Below are 20,582 nucleotides of genomic sequence, written 5' to 3'. Positions count from 1 at the left end.
CATCAAGAATGGTGTTCACATGTATTGGTCAACTTGTCACCTGGGGGAAGGGATGGGGGGAAGTAGGGAAAAAGTTGCAACAAAAGGTTTTGCTATTGTCAATGCTGAAAAATTACCCATGCATATATCTTGTAAATAAAAAGCTATAATTAAAAAAAAAAAAAGAATGGTGTTCACCCTTTAAAACACAACAAATATAAATACTGAATACTTAAACATTGGTTTAAAGTACCAGTTTAGAATACTAGCTATGTGACATCTCTCTGAGTCCGAGTTTTATCTTCTGTAAAATGAGAGACTTGAACTACAAAAGACTTTGAGAGGTGTTTTGTAAACCTTAACTACATAAATTAAACATAAGCTATGTGAAATAGATGTTTATTAAATGACAAACATCTTTTTTAAAAAATCATCTTAACCACATACACACAAAAAATCCAAACTGAATTTTTATACAAGTCTTTATTTACAACTTGTTTCACAACTGTACACTTTTTGCAGCCTTGAAAACATTAATGTATTCAATGGGAAAATATAGTTTGACCAAATCTTGTTTTAGTTTTCATATACATATAGTTTATATGCATATATATAAACACACAATATCCTTAATAATACCGTAACAATTTGGCAGTTATAAGACTAAAATAAAGACAAAAAGCAATACAATATTTCAACATATTACAAATCCATTTTCTGATAGATTTCTGGATAGTTTTGGGGGAAGGGGAGAGGTGGTACATTAATCAAAGTTTTACTGAAGACTTTCAAACAAATTCCTGCTCAGAAAATAAAAGTGGCAAATTCAACAATACTCAGCACACAATAAATCAGCAAGTTGGAAAAATGCTTACACTCAATTACATATAGATAACTCCATCATCAAGAAGAGCCCTGTATCATAACAACCATCACTTTCAATCATGAATGAAATTCTAGCATCATGTTTGATTTCCAGCAGGAAATTAGAACACTATATCCAGCAACTTCCATTTAGAAAGTGGCAAAATTCAGGGTGGTTATAAACTGTCAGATTACAAATAAACAACAATCCACAGAAAATTCTACAATATTTAAGACATAAATAAGGCTATACCAGAATTGGAACTGTAAGTAAAATACAATTCCAAATCTAATGTACTGTCATTTTTCAGATCATCTGAAAAGCTTTTAGCACTAAATGGCCCCCCCAAAAAAGAAAAAAAAAAGGCCTTTTAAAAACTCAGGGTTTTTTTTTAAACTATTCATTTTTCTTCCCCCCAACCCAAAGGCAAAAGTAGATTAAGGCAAATTATTAGTTCACGTTTGAATTTTACTATTTCATGTCCAAAATTAAAATCTTAAGTGATGCAAACTGGTAGATGCTGAAATATTAAAAATAATAAAAGACAGTTTTGAAAATGAATCTCCCCTGATAGTACAAAGAACTGTGGTGCTTCTGTACTGGCAAATGTGACATCTTAACAGAAAATGGAATATTTTAGTGCATTTTAACATTAAACAAAACTTGTTAAGGAAAAAAAAATGTGCATATATAGTAATGTTTTGAATTTATGCTGATTTATTTCTCTTAAGCAAATTGAAATGTTTCCTTAACCAAAAATAAAAGTTTTTCAGTAAAATATGACATTAAACTAAATACTCTATTAACCAATGCTCAATTCTAAGACTTTCATGATTTGATTTATATGGATTTGAATTACATGGAAAATTTGTTGTTTTTCTAATTTGTTTTCTTTAAAAATGAATAGATAAAGAGAAAGACAATGGGATGGCTTGAGGTAACAGTAACTAAATTAATGGAAAAATCATTAGTGATTTATATCATTTCACCAAACATCCTTAACAGATCGGCATATATCTTTATGAATATACAAGTGCTTCAGTAATAGGATTTATGCTATTTCAAAAATGATTGTATTATCCCAGTGTAATAAGATGTATTATCCCAATGACTGAGTTATTTGCTTTATACATAAAAGTAAATGATATGCTTAATGTTAATAATTCAAATTAGACCACAAAGATAAAAACTACCAATAAAAACATTAAGAGTTTGCTTGAATCTCACTATATTTTAGTAAGAGTGAGGGGCATTAGACAACTTGAAAACTGAAGACAACTGAAAGAGCACTAAATCAGTTAAAAAAAAAAATAAAAGGTGGCAAATTTCATTATGCTGTAATGTACTACAGAAACAAAGTATTTTGTGAAGTTTTAAAGACAAACTTGAAAAGAGATTATGTACTTAACAGTTGTTGGTGAATAAATCATATTATAGTTATATAACCATTATCCCAGAAATAATAATAACAAAATTAACAGTTAACCACTATTAAAAATGAAAACTGCTCACAATATTTATGTAATGGATAAAGATCTACTTCATTGAGAAATAAAGTGCTAAGAAAACATTAACTTTCAGTACAGGCCACATAATTTAAAAAAACCAACCATATTAAAAATGAGTTTAAAAGGTGCGAGCTTCTTCTTGTGACTTAAAAGGTTAGGTATGAATTTCAGGAATAATAGGTAAAACAGCTCTTTTAATCTGTGGTACAAAATACCCTAAATGGCCTAAACTAATCCTTCTGGGATAAGACATTTTTCTAGTAGTTCTCTGAACACCAAAAATGGAGTACAACTGCATGCTACCTAGTTCAACAATATGCTACATTAAAAGCTACACAGAGAAGGGATTTGAACCAAAAATGCTATTTGGCCCCAATTGTTATTTTTTAAAAAACATATTAAGTTTCTCTTCATTTACTGAAATATCTGAGCAATTCCTAGACAAACTCATGCTCAGTGATGCTGATTCCAAAACAGTTTGACTTTCTTTTCTGAAGAGATTTCAAATAACAGATTTCCTATTTTAGTTATAAAATAGCATTGCTGTTGAAAGAAAATAGACATCTTTTGCCCCACTATCTGCCTCTCTTCTACCAGATCAGACTCATTTAATTACCACAGAAGAAGAAACAATACTGCAGACAAACAGTGGAACAGATAACTAAGCCCAGGAAAATGTTGTCTATTACTTTTATTAACTGACTGACTCTTTGGCAGTTACTAGAAAAAGCAATGCTCTATGGAGCATATACATTCCAGTGATTTGATTATAATGTGACTTTTACCTTCTCATTGATTCCTAATATAAAATTGGAGATGTGCTTGGAAGAGGAAGGAGGGGGTAGCGGTGGCAGTTGACACAAAACTCCTATAATAGACTGAGTTGAAAACTTTGGCAAGGAAAACATTAACATAGTAGCCCAAGTTTACCAACAAAAACATTAAAACACTTTAAGGAGACCATAGCTCCTCAAACTTTGTTTCCCTTCTTATATTTGCGATGACAGAATTCTATTCCAAACAAAGCGAGATCTTTCATTTTGTGAGAAAGACATATAAAAAAGTTTTAAAAACCTCCCTATGTTAAATGTCTACAAAGCAAGTTCTAAAATCATCAATTCAAGGGGGAGTGAGTTTGGCGCTTAGTAAGTACTTTTCCTTGTTAACAATTTAGAAGAAAAGAGACTCTTACAAATTAAGTTTCTTTTTGGGGGATGGGAGGTGGCAGGAGAAGGTTGAAGTTTAAAGGAGTATAGCTTAAATTCCAGGGGGCAGAAAAGATAATTTTAAGGTGTGATCAATGATTTGGTTTTATTATGCAAGATTCAGGAAGGATTCCTTTTAAAGTTAACTTGATGTAGATCTGAAAATGCAAGGCTTGATGATCTAACAATTCAAAGCTGGCAAATAAGTGCTATATAACTATAGCATCAGAAAAACATATGACTACTAGGCCTATAGTTTAAAAAGGACTTAATACTTTCTGCTAAATTGATGTGCTCTATTAAATGTCAATTAATTGCTGAAAAGGAAGATAGTTTGGTTCTAGGCTTAGAATTTCATCCATTTAGCAATACATAAAATGTTCATTTATTTGGGCCATCCTCTAGATTATTCTCGTGGAAAAGACAGAAATACATGTGGAGAAATATAGGGAGAATTAATGATGTATTTGTAAAGTGCACTGAGTGTTGAAGTATAAATAATATATAAATGATTAACAGGTAAAACATTAAAGACTCCCTCACTTGTATTATTATGAATGCCTATACAACTTATGTTGAGAGTATATATAAAGTGTGTCACAGCATATAACAAATATACTATAAAGAATATTTCTCCCAATGCCCCCTTTCTATTTTTATATTGGCACCTCTTCCTAATCTTAAGACATCAACCATCATCACCAGTTTTTAGAGCTCAGAAAGGCCATTACTCATCCATAGAAATAGATATGTGTGTTTACATATCTATATCTTTGCCTATCCTTTTGCCTAGTTCTCCATGTTTTCCTTGCTCTGATAGACAACTTTCTTCTCATGATGGCACTATTAACTATTCTTAATCTTCTAAATAGGCATATAGGCTAGAGGTTTTCCAATCATAGTAAGTTCATTCATTTTAATCCTCAGAACTCTTTAACACCTAGTGCCTACACTCTAGTGTCTAGTGTAGTCTTGGGGTAGGGCCTGGAAAAGACAGCACAGACAAATTAAATGACCACATTGATTTTTAAGGTGCTTCTTAAGTTGTTACTCTGTGGAAACCTATAGTTCTTGAGAAGCCCTTTTGAAAATTGGAAGAAAAAAAAAAAAAAAGAAAAGAAAAGAAAATTGGAAGAAAAAAGTAGCAGGAACAAAAAAGGTAGTTGCTTTAAGGAAATTTGGAGAACCAATTTGGCCATGCTTTCCAATCATCAAATCATTCTCACCATATCATGGACTGTGATAAACTAAGGAGAATCTTGGAAATAACTTTAGAAAAGCATTTGAATTGCTCACCAAAAAACATGATTAATGTATATAGAAGTAAACAATTAAAAATTTTATAAACAGTGCTTCTGTCCAAAGAGTTATTAAAAAGGTTATTTGTTTCTCTAAGTAATAAATGAAAGGAAGTGTATGAAAATATTAACAGAACTAATTCACATCTGCAACAGAAGCACAACTTTTTTTTACAGAAATATTACCTTTGGGAATGTATATAAGTATATAATGTGTTAAATCTTATTTTCCCCTGTTATTGGACATTATCTATTTCTTATCCAAATGAGTTCCTTTCTCCTTCATTTTATCCCCGATATCACATTCTCCTAGTTATAGATATAGAAAAGTAGCCTCAAATTACACCTGACTAGTGGTGTTACATGAGATTTCTGGATCTCAGCATTTCCAAAATTCATACAATTGCCAAGACCAGCTTGGCTTTCACTTCCTAAAGAAGTGAATCAGTGATATTTTTAATTTATCTTCTTGTAACACAAGAAAACCAAGTAGTTCGTTATTTCAAAAGTGTCATGCAACATTTTGTAAGTATTCATATCCACAAAGGTAACAGTGCATGAACACTTGATGAATAAATAATTTTAGGAGTGGGAAAAGGTTATCAATAATGATTACATAATTCCCCTGGACATATGCAGACATTAAAAAAAAACATGAAGCCATTACTACTTGTGCCATATTACAATTTACTCTCAAAAAGGTCACTTTTATTTTGCCTAACCATCACATTTAACTTTATCTTTTCTGTGGGTGAGTTCAAAGAACAATTTATTACAAAATAGAAAAGACTAAGGATTTTTTTTGCCTAAATGGAATAGTTCACCCTTGAAATTGGATGAAAATTTCCAACAAAAGGAATGATGCTTTAAAGAAATAAAAAATTAGTCATATTTAGAATATTTTTCCTTCCAAACTATATGATGCAAAATAGTTTAGTCAAATATACATATAAAGAATGACACAAAACCCAATTTTATTATACAATAAAAGGAAGAACCAACATGAATTAAGCTGCCATTTTGGCAAGCTGATGACTCAGCAGGAAATCATATTATTTTGATTTAATGGATAGTCCAGAAACTCTGTACTCTCTTAAGGTAAATTCTATTTCTTTTCTCAATTTTAAGTCAGCTTGCTAATGTTTTCATGAAGAAAAACACAGAAAGAACACCAAAAAGGTATGCTAAAAGTTTTGCTTTCTTATTTTCCCTTTAGTTTAAAAGTCTCTCTTAAATTTATGTGAAGCTGTTTAAATTTTTAACAAGCATACTTGCTCTAAAGAAACATAACCTTATAATGCAGGAATATGAAAATGTGGTACCTTTTCCACACAGTTTTATAACAAATAAATTCTCTATATAGCTGCAAAACTAGTTTGTTCATTTCCTTTTTGACTAGTTTGAACAGTTTCAGATAAGTTTCAAACATAGCAACTGAATATGTGAGAGAGGAAAAGACTTTTTCTGTTTCTGAGGCCTAGGATTTATATATTTGTAAAATTTAGATTTCTGTTTCAACGTAGGTTTCACATTCTTGAGATTCTAAACAAGAGGATCACAGATTTAGAACTGGAAGACCTTAGAAAGGGATGAAAAACTAAGGTCTAGGATATTATGGAAAGATATGTATGGATTACATAGATCCAAGACCACGCAACTACGGAGGGAGGATCTGAATCCAGGACTCCTGACTTCAGATTCAGTTTTTCTTTCCCCTGATTAATGAACTGTTATCTTAGAAGGGTTAAATATATAAGTATTTTCTATACATTCAATAGATTTTCAAGATGACATCTAATTTTACTGGGATTTAAACAAAAAGCTACTTTAAAAAAAAATCAATGAAGTAATTCATCAATAGAACATGTCCTACTCTCAAATGAAATAAAACTTAATTTTAAAAGGATATCAAATAATATCCTAGGCCCTTGGGAGATAAGAAATAATCTATTTCTGAAGTGGAGAGTGTGAGCAAATAGTACTGAGTTGCAGATGTTTGTAGTTTTTTTTTTTTTAAATCTGGAACCTTGGATAACTGGATTGCCACGATAAAATTCTCTAGAGGATAGTTTACATAGCGATACTTCAATGCCATTCAAATTCTACTCTTACCTTTTGTTATTTTTCATCCTATTCCTCTGCTCAGAAAAATAATCCTTTATGTAAAAATGGACACCTGTGCTTATAAATTCCACTTGCTTATACTAATAGCTCACCATAACTAAATAGAATAATACTGTATTTTTATTCATACCATTATTAGTTCCACAGAAATAGATTATAAACGCAAGTAGACAATACCCATCAGAAATTTATGAAAGAAGGAAAAAAGTCACATATAATAATAGCATTTATAAATGTATAGTTACTAACTTCTAATCTCATGATCCTGAGCCATTATTTTATAGAAGAGGAGATATATAAAGACTCTCAACAGCCTTGTGATTAGGAATAAGATAGCCGAGAGAATGAAAAGTCAAAAATGTTACTCTTGGCCCTCAATCACATACTTAGCATATTTAGATCCTGGTTCTTATAAACATTATGAAAAAATAGAATTTTTACAATTCCTTCTATGTATCAAGACATAGTATATAGATACTAAATGGAAACAAGAATTCAAAAGAAGGCCAGCATTACAAATATAAACACAAAGATAATAGCATGCAAAAAGATGCCAAAGAAACACCAGAAATAAACCTTCCTGCTTTAAGTTTGACATCTTCCCAGGCCAACTTAGAAATCTGTCCCTAGGGCTGACAGTGGTTACAGAAAGACAATAGCAAACTACAATTAAAATCTAACCTTATTTTATTAACTAACTCACAAGATCCTCCTTCCCTTTCACTTATATTAACTAGACTTGCCAAGGCCTACCTTTAAAAGTAGTTTCAGTTTCCAATTCTGTGTTAAGATACAAGAGTAAGTTGCAACAAACAAAACAAAACAAAACAAAACAAAAAAAAAAAATAAAAAAACCCTGTCAAATTCTATTCCCATTAAAATATTATGCATTTTATAATTTTAGTATCCTGAATCTATGGATCTCCAAGAATTCCTCAGTGCATATCTCCCCTCCTCTTATCACCTCTGTTTTCTTGCTGATGTATGATCTAACCGAAAATATAGATTCTCAGCTGACAGTTGACAGAAAAGGTGTTACGATAATGTCAACAATTTGCATACTATCGAATGCAACTTTCTTTGCTTTTAACCTTGTAAAGGAAATATTACAATGCAAATAACAAAATTAGGGCTTCTTTTGAATCATTTTAAAATACATTCCAATACATTATTCTTTCTTTCCTTGGGAGTTTAAAAAGTTTTTTTTTTTTTACTACTGTTTAATATTTGCATGGGTGCTATATACCAAAGAGTAAACTACTGAAATAAAAAATTTTAAATATATGGTTTTTGAAAGTCTGAATTAAACTTCAATCTTGATAATAAAATTATAAAATAATTTTTCAAACTTTATTAATTAGTTCATGTATGGAGTTGTGTTTAGAAGCTCAAATGTAGTGTTTCATGTTAAATTCAAACTCAAACTAAGCATAAATTGTTGCACATAAGTACTTAATAAATGTCTACTGAAGTAATGTTTCTATCTCTATGTTACCTGGGCACAGAGGTACTTAACATAACCAAATCCAGGCAACAAATATGATCAATTCATGAGTAATGAACAGCTTCTTTCAAAAAGAAGTTATTATAAGGAGACTCATTAAAAAAATTACCCCCAATTTTACATACATTGTGCTCTTTTAAAGTGGGCCACCCTTTAAGAAAAAACAAAACAAAACAGGGATGATAAGGAAATTATACAATTAAATTACGGAACTTAAATTCAACAGATCAAAGGCATACAATTTCTAAATGAATGACATTTAGCATTTATATAGCACCTCATACACTTATTCCAAGTGCTTTCCAATCAACACTTATTTTACAATCATTCCTTATATAGGTAATTATGACTTACAATCTGTTTGTCATAAATGTAAGCACTTTGAGGAAAGCCAAAAAAGGATATTCTGTAACAAACCCCCAGACTAGTAGACTTAGATGGTATTAAGAAAAATTCTTAGCCTGCAAAAAATTATATATATGCACAAATTATACAAGACATACAATTATACAAGGATGAAACCAAATATAATATGGAATATAAACACTGGAAGCCAGTCACCTATCTTAAGGTGCTAAATAAAAGATTAAGAAATAAATGATCAGGAAAACAGTCAAACAAATGTGGGGAAAAGTCAACAATGAAAATTCTTAGAAAGAAGACTATTTGTAAATATATTAAAATAATCTTTTAGTTGGTGATGATAGGTGAAACCATCAACATTCACAACAGCCAAATAGAGCTTGAATCTGTTACTGCAATAATCTACAATTAAGAGTTAAATAAAAGCCTTCATTTAAACTCATGATGCAATAACCACAAAAAACATATTTCTTGATTTTGCTTCTAGTAAAGTATTCATTTCTGTCAATAAACAATATACCAGGAAATAAATGGAAGCATTAAAAATTAAAAAAAAAAATCTGGCTAGTTGCCAAAGTTATTTTGTTTTTCAATCAATGCTTTATGTAAGAGAACAAGAAATTCTGCAAATCAAAGGAAAAATTCATTTTCTTTGAAGAAGAGTTCAATCAGGTGCTTCAGATAAGATTTGAATTTTTAGCACCTCTGCTTATATAGTCAAGTCTTTGCAAAAAAAAGTACATTTCTTAATCATTTTATGAAGTAAAGTATACTTATTATTTGAGGAGCTTTCAGAAAACAATTTAAAACAGATTAATATATCTTAAAAAGATTATTTCCCTTTAAACAAAGACATTCTTATAAAGCATGGTAACACATAGGAACGATGAAAAATATCAATTTCACATTAATTATTGACAGGAAATTTAGTGTAATTACAAAGCTTCTATCATTGGGCAAGTGGTGACATTTTTATACAAATAAAGAGAATGTTATACAACACTCTTTATTGGATATCTCAAAAATTTTGGCACATTAAAAGGAAGAAAAAAGACTCCAAAAGAAATAGCAGAAGAAACTCATTACAGATATAGAAAAAAAATGCCTGAAATGCAGAATAACTGAGTTATTACCATCATACAGAGACAGAAAAGAAGCTGGCTGAATTTCCTGAAATGTTGTCACGTGCAGCAGAAGCCTGCTTTGAAGGGAGGTTGGTTACTTTTCCAATGGCCATAATGACCAGGCTTCTCTACCTTGCTGTAGCTGGCTGGACATGGCCAGGATAAGATCTTCTTGTGCTCGTTGCCTGCCTTTGTCTGGCCAGGAAGGACTGTCCTGAACCTGTACTAGCAAGTCTGTCTTCAGCTGCCTTTTTATGAAGTGTCATTCCCTAGAAAATTGAAAAATGTAAATATAAGTTACTGAAGCACAGTCGTATTAAAGTTCCTCATGCAAAATTTGCTTCTTTGCCTTATTATCAGAAACAGGAATGCAGAAACAGATATCTTAGCTCAACAATTAGGTGCAAACCTTCCTTTTGGAAAAAAGTACTTAATTTTATAGTCTGCAAGGAACAAGCAATAGATTATGAAGGCAGAAATAAATATTAGAATATATCTTATCCATATTCAATCAGAATCACCTCAGAATTAAGCTTATATTGATTTTGTAAGAAAAAAAAATTATATAATCAATTAGTAGCAGCTGATTTGTTCCAAATGTCTATTAATCATGAGAAAACACAATTGCTTGTATTTTAGAAGTTGGGACAACACACACATGGGGCCATACATACCGCTATGCTGTCGTTGCTCGTTTCTGGCATGCTTGTTTTTTGAAACAAATTAACAAAGTTCTTGAGAGCCCAATACCAGAAGGTCCAACTGAGAAGTTAAAAGGTATTTCTTTAAGATATGAAAAAAGGGCTAGACTAACTTGGAAGGAAGAAGGGTTCATATCATCAAGACCATATTCAGTTCATAGAGAGCCAAACTGCTGAACCCATAACAAAACCAGGGGGAAGCATTCTCAAAGGAAACCTCTGAATTTAGAGGAAAAAATACCAATGGCAGGAGTCTGTGAGCAGATCAGAAAAGAAGTGAATGGAAAAAATATTAGCTAACGTTCTTTTATTCTGTCAGGGTTGAATACAATTAAGGAGGAAACAAGGAAAAAAGAAATTAGGAAAAGTAAAGGAAAAAAAGAAATGGGAAGTAGGAGGAAAGGCAAATGACAACTTCAATAATGTGAAAACAGCTATGGAAAAGCCCTGATTATCTAAAAAGAATATCTGTTGTGAACAAATGATTCAATCCAGAAGAGACCTTAGTTTATCTGAATTTGTGCAAGATATGGTAGGCATGGGTCGTTAAATAGAAGGGATTGCATTTCTATATCTTTTTTCCTAAATGTTTCTGTTCACAGAAGACTTTTGGTGGCCAGACACAGTGGTACATAATCATCAATCAAGGCTGGTGGATCTTTTAAGCTCTGGAGCTCTGAGCTGCAACAGGTTAAGTTGATGAGAGGTGCACAAGTCAGACACTAAACAATGAGGCTTCAGGAGCTAAAGATCATCAGGCTGCATTGGGAAGGGTAAGCTAGCTTAGGTCAGAAATAGAGTACATTAAAACTCCTGTGCTAATCATAGTGGGATTGGGCCCATATACAGACATACTTTCCAAAAAGAAAAGAAAGGAAACCCCAGGTTCATTGTCTCTCCATCCCCTTATCACCCAATTCTCCATCATCACTTGCAATTAACCAACTTAAGCAACAGTCATAAGAATGTCTCTAAGTTTTTTTAGGTGCATTCCTTTAGTGATGATTTTTACAGAAACCTTGTTTAGACAAAGACTAAGTCAATCTGTTTTTATTCATGGATTTACCCACTCGGGAGATTTGTTAAAAATGATTGCTCCAGAATATCACACCAGAAAATATAACAAATCAGACCTGAAAATATAATAATACATAAAAAACAAACAAACCACACTCGATAATATCAAATCATTCTTCCAGGATGTTACAGTCCAATACTCAAACTAGAGATGATGATAAATAGTACATTCTGATTTTAAATTAAGATTAAAAAAATGCATTACAAAGAGGTCAAATAAGAAAGATGTCCTTGAAAGTCTGAGTTGATTCCTAATAACATTCCTTAGAGATAAAATGTTAAAAGCAGGACAGAAACAAACAACAATAAATGGAATGAGATTTCTTTTGGGACTGTGTGGCAAAAACCCAATTATAATTGCACAAGGATTGTCTACTTGAACCTTCCAGAAGGAAATGGATATTGATGGTAACAGCAAAAAATGAAGGTAGTGGGTAATAAAGATGTTAACTTTAGAACCATATTTGATTAAATCTCTTGGTTCAGTAAAAATTATACATCTATTTTATAGAAAAGCATATTCTGACAAACTTAGCCCACTGGCAACATTCAGACTACAAAAAGTTAAAAATAGGAAGAAAGGAAAGGGAGAAAGAGCTAATAAAGAAAAAAATAACTGACAAGCACAAGATGAAGAATGGGAAAAGTTTGACACCAAGGAGAAAATTGCTTTCCTCTTGCAAGCACCGTTCCTTTTTGCTTTTGAAGAAGAAACTTCCATAGGAAGCTATTTTCTGATGAGCTGAATTCATTACCCCTTCTCAAAGAATAGAGGAATATTAGTATGATAGATTAGGGATAGGAAAAGGGAAGAATAAATGACTTTTGGAGAGGATGTAATTGTTAGATGTAAAAGAAAGCAGAAAGGAAAAGAAACTATAAAGAAATGATAGACTCAATAAAAAGAGGCCCAATAGCCTCCAAATTCTCTAGCCATTCACAAAGAAAATGTTAGAAAGTATCTAGAATTACAGATTAGCACTTTGTTCCAAAGTGAATTTAAACTATTTATATCAAGGGAGGCCAATTTAAAGTACCTTTCCCAGAAGAATCTGCTCAATGGTTTGATACTGAAAAATTTCCCAGCCTAATACAATGGAACAACTTTGGATCAGAGGCTGATTTTACAGCACTGCAACTACCAATCTAATCCTAAATATGAATGTTACTGTTACAAAGTGGAGCAGTGAAGCAGAAATCAGAACATGTTAGAGTCCTCTCCTCCCCATCTTACACAGCCACAAAATGGCTTAACAAAAAGGGTACCAGACTAATGGTGTTTACTTTCTTTCAAGTCCCACCTTGGTCGCTATTATAATGCCATATATAAGCTATCCTTTCTAAAATTAATTTATGGAATGTGAGCCTATCATTTATTCACAGATTTGCTTCTTAGCTCCCGGGGCAGCATCAAGCTTTTGTTAGTGTGGGTTAAAACAGAATATTCTTACTAGAAAGCAACTGCCTTCAGATTCAGTTGGTAGTGGTACTTCTAGTGTAAATGAAATAGAGCTTCTATAAATTATTGGAACCTGGAAATCTATTTTTGAAACGTTATTTTTCTTACCATATTGTACCAGGCACTAACAATAAATTTTTCTTCCATCTCTCTTTGACTCTTCGTTTTCTCATATTCTTTCTAATGATAATAATAAAAAAAAAAGGGTATTAAAGAGTTTGACAATAGTGCAAAATTCATAGGATGCAATTGTATGGGACAACATTGCAGTGTGCAGTGGAATGAAGAACATGGGATTAAATCTAGCTATCCTACTGTGTACCTTTCAAGGTAAACTGTTTCACCTCTACACAGCCTGTTTCTTGTGTATAAAATAAGGAATTTGAACTAGATAGTCTGTACAGTTCCTTCTAGGTCTTAAAGCCCATGATGATTCTAAGATACCTAAATAAAAAGTGCCCCAAAACACAAATACTAACTGAAGAGTATAGAAACTACCTCTAATGAATGGAACATCCGGTCTCGCTCTTGTAATTGGTTTTTCAAAGCCTGTATTTCTGGAGCTGCTCCTTGATTCTGCTTAGGATCTAAAGTACGAATAACCTATAAAAATGAGAGTAGAAATTATGCCAAAGTTTGTAATACAGGGTTGTAGAATATATTTATGTGAGGAATTATAAAACAGAGTAGCTAAGTCTTATGAGAAACAATTATATGTACTATGAAAGGGCAGTTTTAATAATAAAATTACAATATTCACTAAAATCTGAATGTAGCACATAACAAATAAATAGAATAATTCACAGTTAACCCAAGCTTCACAGTTTCTCAACCTCCTGAACAAAACATTAAAGAAATTCATTCAACAAGCAATTATTAAAGGCTTATTACATACTAAATACACAGTGCTAGATTCTGGGGGAAATATAAAGATAAAAATATAGAATTTATCTTCAAGCAATATATAGTAGGGGGAAATAATACATGTATCTAGATAAATATGATTCAAATTATAAATAAATTAAAGCAATATAAAACACTATGAGAACAACTTTTCAGCATCTATGAATTTCAACTTCATTCTACTTTGGTCATCTATTGAGATGGCCATAATATTATCATTCACAAACATGCCATTTCTAATTTGTTTTAATTGACAAATTTTAACTTTAAGTGATATATATGAAACACCCGAATAGTAACAAGATTATAAGAACAAGCAAAACCAAAAACAAGAATAAAAAAAACTTAACAAAAAACCATTAAAAAAAAGTCCTCAAGTTAATCAGGATATAAAGTGTTGGTGAATGATTGTACACATGTTAAAAGTCCTCTCAGAGCACAATATCTTGTCTGACCTTTCCCATATAATTAATCACTTTTACTAGATTATATTTTAATCTTTGTCATCATTACCTTCAGCTCTCCAATCCCTGATCATGTTCCTAGTCTATCACCTTTGTGGCACAAGTCTCTTGTTATTCCATGTTAAAGCATTTCAATCTCTTTTCTACCTGATGCCCTGCTAAACCCAATTTGTGGTTCATTCCCACCATATACTTTTCTATTCCCACTACAATGTTGCTGATTCTCTTCTGAGTCTTCTCACTTTCAAAACCATTAAAAATATTTCTAATTCCTGCATCATTAATACACCAACTCCTTCCCTCTTATTTGCTTTAAATGATCTTGCATCAAGCTTCTTGATAGCATGTGAAGCACATTTCAAAAATTAATACATACAGGCTAGAGGACTTTATAGTTCTATGTATTAACTTGCTACTCTAGATCAATATTAGGGGGATAAAGACAAAAATGAAATAACAGGTTTCTGAGGAACTAGCATTCTAGTGAGCAAAAGGCAGAGAGTTTGGAACCAGAGAACACTTCTCAGGCGATTGAACCAAATTCATTGCTGCCTTGAAGGCAGCATTCATGAATATAGTGTTGTCCTATGCAGCTATAATGGAGACTTACCATGGTTCTCTGGCAAGGTACAGAGGGATATAGGGGCTTTTATTGAGTGGGCAGAGGTGTATTAAAGTTGATGCATTTTTTTGGAGGAGCCTCAAGAGGTCCTCAGAAACTTCATTTATATATCTGACTGAACATTCACATTTTCTCTAATTAACTGAGGTTTGCCATAATTGCTTCTCCTAGTTTTCAGTATCTGCTTCTCATCTCCATATCACTCATTTCCTTCTCCTACTCCTTCTCTTAAAGCCCTTGGAGGCTGGGTAGACAGTGGCTGAATGGCACGTTCCCCTTTTGGTGAGTGAAAAAGAGGAATCTTGTTTCTCTAAAGGCCTTCTCAGAATGCCTTGGAGTCATCTCAGATCTTTGATTTTTTTTTGTTTTCTGCTTAGCAGCTTCTCTGGCTGCTGCCAACACTCAACAATCAGTGCTTTGCACCGTTTTTTTTTTTTTTTTTTTTTTTTTTGGGGGGGGGATGCAAAGAGTTATAACTATATGAATTTATTTAGTTATGGTATAGTATTTTATTTTTCCAAATACATGCAAAGATAGCTTTCAACATTCACCTTTACAAAATCTTATGTTCTAAATTACTCTCTCCCCAAGCAAGCAGATATAGGTTAATTATGATTTGTACAATTCTTGATGTTTGCAGCTACCAGAGGGCTGACCTAAATGAAGTTTCTAAAACCCTTTGAGTGACACATCATTAAAACTGAAGATGAAGCAAAGTGAAGACATATGAAAACACCTACACTTTTGGCCTTCTCCAAGTACTTCTTATATCGTTCTTCCATTTGCTTCATTTCTTCTTCTTTCTTTCTCAAAGCTTCCTGTAATTCTTCAATTTTTATTGCTGCACAAAGAAAATCAAACAATGAGAAAATCACTTTTGGCTCTACAACCCCCAATTTACATAGTAATAGAAAATTTTCAAAACTTTGCAAACATTTGGGGAAATTGCCTGGTTTATTATTATAATCGTAGATTCTAAGACTACTATGCACCCCAAACTACAGAAGTGCTGAATATGTAAAATGTATTTCCTTGTTAAAAGTTAAAAGAACATATTAATATGAGCTTTTCACTAACATACTAACACATTTCTAGCTGATTGCTGTTTAAATTAGGTTTTATCATACCCATGCCGTTTATAATACATCTTCTTTTAACAGTCTTGGAGGCAAAATTATCAGAGAGTTCTGTGATTCTAAAAAATTATTTATATATATTTAAAAAGCCCTGCTCATTATGAAAAACTCACAGCTGTTATTATATCTTGGTTCCAGGTCTTCAATAATGGCTCGTTTCTTCTGTAATTCATTATTAGCTTCATGCAGCTTCTCTCTGTTATTGTAAAACCATATATCAAATATTACTGCTTTTTATCTTTTTTCCATCTCAAGTGAATATCTTCCTGGAATGGAAGCTGCACAGCAGAAGGCATGCTTTGAGCAATAAGATTTAAAACATTACCAACAAATAAGATTTCTAAAAAACTGGAAATGAATAAAAACAAGTCAGAATCTCTTCTTTCAGTCCTATATATCCTAGATATTTTGCAATATTCCAATAACAATAACAGTGGTCTAAGGTTGGAAAGCATTTTATGAGTACTGCCTCATTTTAAACTCATGACTCTGGGGAGGGAGATATTTTATCTCTATTTTATAGATAAGGAAACTGAAGCATATAGAAATACATGACTTGCCAGGGTCCCCTAGCTACTATGGGCCTGAGGCTAGGTTTGAAATCATATCTTCCTGATTTTAAGTCCTGCCCTTTATCCACTGTACAAGTTAGTTCCCTCTAAAAGAAAATTTTTATATCTTTTCTATTCTTCTGTCCTTGGCAAGGAATTAGAACTTTTTAAAAATCAAATTTCAAAATCTCCATAAGGAACACACTGATATAAAATATTGATAGAAATAAATGTAACTTTGAAAATGAATAAACGCAATTAAGTCATCAATGTAGCTTTCCATGTGGTAGCTCTTCAAGTAAATAACTGAAGTTAGCAACCATGTTCTCCCTCAAACTAATCTGTTTCAAGCTAAGCATCCTAAGTGGCTCCGAATAGTTTTTATTCTATGTGAACTTAGGATGCTTTTTACTATTCTGATAACCCCATTTTGGCTTTCTTCAGCTTAAGTTCTAACCAAAATCTGGAGCCCAAACCTTATTAAAATATCCGGGATGACTAGATTTGACTAGAGAAGAGTACATTAGGCCTATTAGCAACCTAGAACTGGACACTATACTTCTCAATTCAGCTTAAGAAAATGCTACTTTATTGGGGCTGCTCACTCTACTGACTTTCATAAATTCAAAAATATTTTTATACTTTTCAAACACAACAAAATTCTCCTTACTTTATTTTTGCTATTGTATGAATACTTGCTAATTTTTATAAAGAAATGTAAAAATTCATTAAGATTTTGTGCTAATGAGATGCAATACATGGTTGCAATATTTTCTAATTCTCTAGTATCAAAAATAAAACCACATACAGTGATAATTTGGTGTTGATGAAAGTGCTCTAAATTGGGAGTTCAGATTATACAGTTTCCATGTCTGTAAAAAGGGCTAGGAGGATGTTAGTCTAGATATCCTAGATTCTTTTCAGATCTAACATTTTAAAATATATTCTAGAGTAGAATTTTATGAACTGGGATCTGTGAACTTAAGGGAAAAAAGTGATAATTGCACTTCAACCATAGCTGATTTTTTTCCTGTAATCCCACTGTTTAAGATAAAGGAATAAAAGTATGCATTTAAAAAGATAATTCTCACTATCGATTAGTGAAATGCAAATTAAGACAACTCTGAGGTACTGCTACACACCTCTCAGATTGGCTAAGATGACAGGAAATGATAAATGTTGGAGGGGATGTGGGAAAACTGGGACACTAATACATTGTTGATGGAGTTGTGAACTGATCCAACCATTCTAGAGAGCAATTTGGATCATAAAAAAGGAAAAAGGACCCATATATGCAAAAATGCTCTTTTTGTAGTGGCAAGAAACTGGAAACTGAGTATATGTCCATTAGTTGGAGAACAGCTGAATAAGTTATAGTATAGAAGTATAATGGAATATTTTATAAGAAATGATCAGCAGGATGATTTCAGAAAGGCCTGGAGAGACTTACAGGAACTGATGCTAAGTGAAATGAGCAGTACTAGGAGATCATTATACATGGCAACAGCAAGATTATATGATGATCAATTCTGATGGACATGGCTCTTCTCAACAATGAGACAATTCAGACCAATTTTAATAAACTTGTGATGGAGAGAGCCATTTACATCCAGAGAGAGGACTATGGGGACTGAGTGTGGATCACAACATGGTATTTTTATCTTTTTTTGTTGTTGTTTGCTTGTTTTTCCCCCCCTCCCCTTTTGATCTGATTTTTCTCATGCAGCATGATAAATGTGGAAATATGTGTAGAAGAATTGTACAGGTTTAACATGTTATGAAACCCTGGTAAGGATGAAGGAAATTGCTGTAAATCTTTCTTGCATTTTTACTCAGTTTGAGAATGGACTTCTAAAAAATTTGCATTGCTATATAACACAGCTAGAATCACAAAATAAAAATTGTAAAACTAGAAAACTCTTGTACAGTCTTTTTTGAGAGCACAAGGATTTGAATTACAAATCTCATGAAAACAACCTGTTCCAAACAAACAAACAAACAAAAAGCAATCTGTCAAATAAAACAAACCCTAAGTATTGGGATTTTAATAGCACATTTTCCTGGTATATCCTTTATATTTTTCTAACCTAAGTTTCCTTACCACTCCCTCAGTTGCTTCCCCTAGCAATTCTCTAATGTGAGTATACAAGACAGTTAGAAAGAGTTCAGTTAACAAGAAGGAACAATTCCATACTTACAAATGTTCTTCAAGCTTCTTTTTCAGAAGAACTGACTAAAAATAGAAAATAGTCTGTTACTTCACACTATAAATTTAGATTAATTTAAACTTTAATAAAATAATTTCAGAAATGATTTGGTTTTATATATTAAATACATTTTTCCTGCTAAATATAAACCTATAGAAAACAAGTTATTACTTAAGCCAAAATGTTAAATTTTTAGTACAGCAAAATATTCTTCAGTACCATGTCTGCGTCGTAAAAGAAATTTGGAAGGAGTCCTTCTTTCCCTGTTTTTTCAAGTAGTTTGTATAGTATTGGAGTTAATTGTTCTTTAAATGTTTGGTAGAATTCACATGAAAATCCATCTAGCCCTGGAGATTTTTTCTTTGGGAGTTAGTTAATAGTTTGTTTCTTTTTCTAAAATGAGACTAAGTAATTTATTTCCTCTTCTGTTAATCTGGGCACAATCTATATTTTTATAGTATTTCTCCATTTCACTTAGGTCATCAAATTTACTGACATAAAGTTGGGCAAAATAATTCCTAATTATGATCAAAATATCCTTTATTACTACATTATAATAAAAATAAAGGAAACTACAAAACTGTTCGCATTCTAAAGAAGCAGACTGGCTGTATAAATCAAGGCTTCTTAAACTTTCTCCACTTGTGATCCCTTTTTGCCCGAAAAATTTTTACATGACCTCTGGTATATAAAATAGGCATACAAATAAAATATTTACTGCTAATAAATCATAATTTTGTGAACTTCGCATTCAGTTACAAGATCCCTTGCATAATTCGGCAAACGACTAAGAATCTGGGATATAAATGATGACACCTATTAGTTCAAAACTTTGTATTTTTCAGAGGATATACCTTTCTAATATTGCCTGACCTAATAATAAAATCTGTGTTCTCTGGACACATACCTAAATGAAGATGGAGACAAATAATTCAAACATGCTGATGGAATGGAAAAACGTTTCTGAAATCTATTGTAACTGGACATATCAACTTAAAATGGAGAAGAAATAATTAAGGTAGACTAATTAATCAATTAACTAAGGCAACATAGATCAAATGCCCATTCTCTGGTTTGGTTATAGGTTTACTAATAGTTGATAATAATAGTACCAAATGCAAAGATTAAAAACTGAAATGTTAAGTTATATTTAAGTAACTATTATGCATAAAGATTCTTTAATTTCAACCATCACTGTAATCTACTTTAATGCTCCATTCATGTATTTCTAACTAAAAAAACTAAGTAGGATATAGTGTCTAATAAACAGGAATAAATAGAAAGCCATACTTACAATAGCCTTGAGCAGAAACCCATGCCAAGAGACAGAGAGGACATATTAGTAGGAAGCAAACACAGCAGCCAAGAGAAGGAACGATTTAGTAACTCATGAACAGAAGGAAAAGATATGCAATTTTTTTTTCAGAAATGTACATTTTTCTTTCTTCTACGTTCTCCTCATCCTGTTTTGTTCTCTGCAGTTTTATACACT

At 32.0% G+C, this 20,582-nt stretch overlaps 1 protein-coding gene across 2 annotated transcripts in view; it reads right to left on the bottom strand.

Annotated features, from left to right (window-relative positions):
- Positions 1 to 443: 443 nt before the first annotated feature.
- Positions 444 to 20,582, bottom strand: part of HOOK3 (hook microtubule tethering protein 3) — a 102,434-nt gene continuing 82,295 nt past the window's right edge. Inside the window, exons 17-23 of one of the 2 annotated variants that reach the window (XM_031950787.1) lie at positions 20,385 to 20,390; positions 19,082 to 19,116; positions 16,446 to 16,528; positions 15,937 to 16,037; positions 13,706 to 13,810; positions 13,316 to 13,387; positions 444 to 10,239 (exon numbers count right to left, since the gene is read on the bottom strand). In XM_031950787.1, the coding sequence (XP_031806647.1) occupies positions 10,099 to 10,239; positions 13,316 to 13,387; positions 13,706 to 13,810; positions 15,937 to 16,037; positions 16,446 to 16,528; positions 19,082 to 19,116; positions 20,385 to 20,390 (543 nt within the window). In that variant the 3' untranslated portion in view covers positions 444 to 10,098. The remainder of the gene's footprint in view (positions 10,240 to 13,315; positions 13,388 to 13,705; positions 13,811 to 15,936; positions 16,038 to 16,445; positions 16,529 to 19,081; positions 19,117 to 20,384; positions 20,391 to 20,582) is intronic. The other variant, XM_031950788.1, reaches the window with a different exon arrangement.

The sequence above is a fragment of the Sarcophilus harrisii genome, chromosome 2 (genome assembly GCF_902635505.1).
Source record: "Sarcophilus harrisii chromosome 2, mSarHar1.11, whole genome shotgun sequence".
Classification (NCBI taxonomy): Eukaryota; Metazoa; Chordata; class Mammalia; order Dasyuromorphia; family Dasyuridae; genus Sarcophilus; species Sarcophilus harrisii.
Note: the sequence above shows the minus strand (reverse complement) of the source record. Positions and strands in the feature narration are given on the sequence as shown.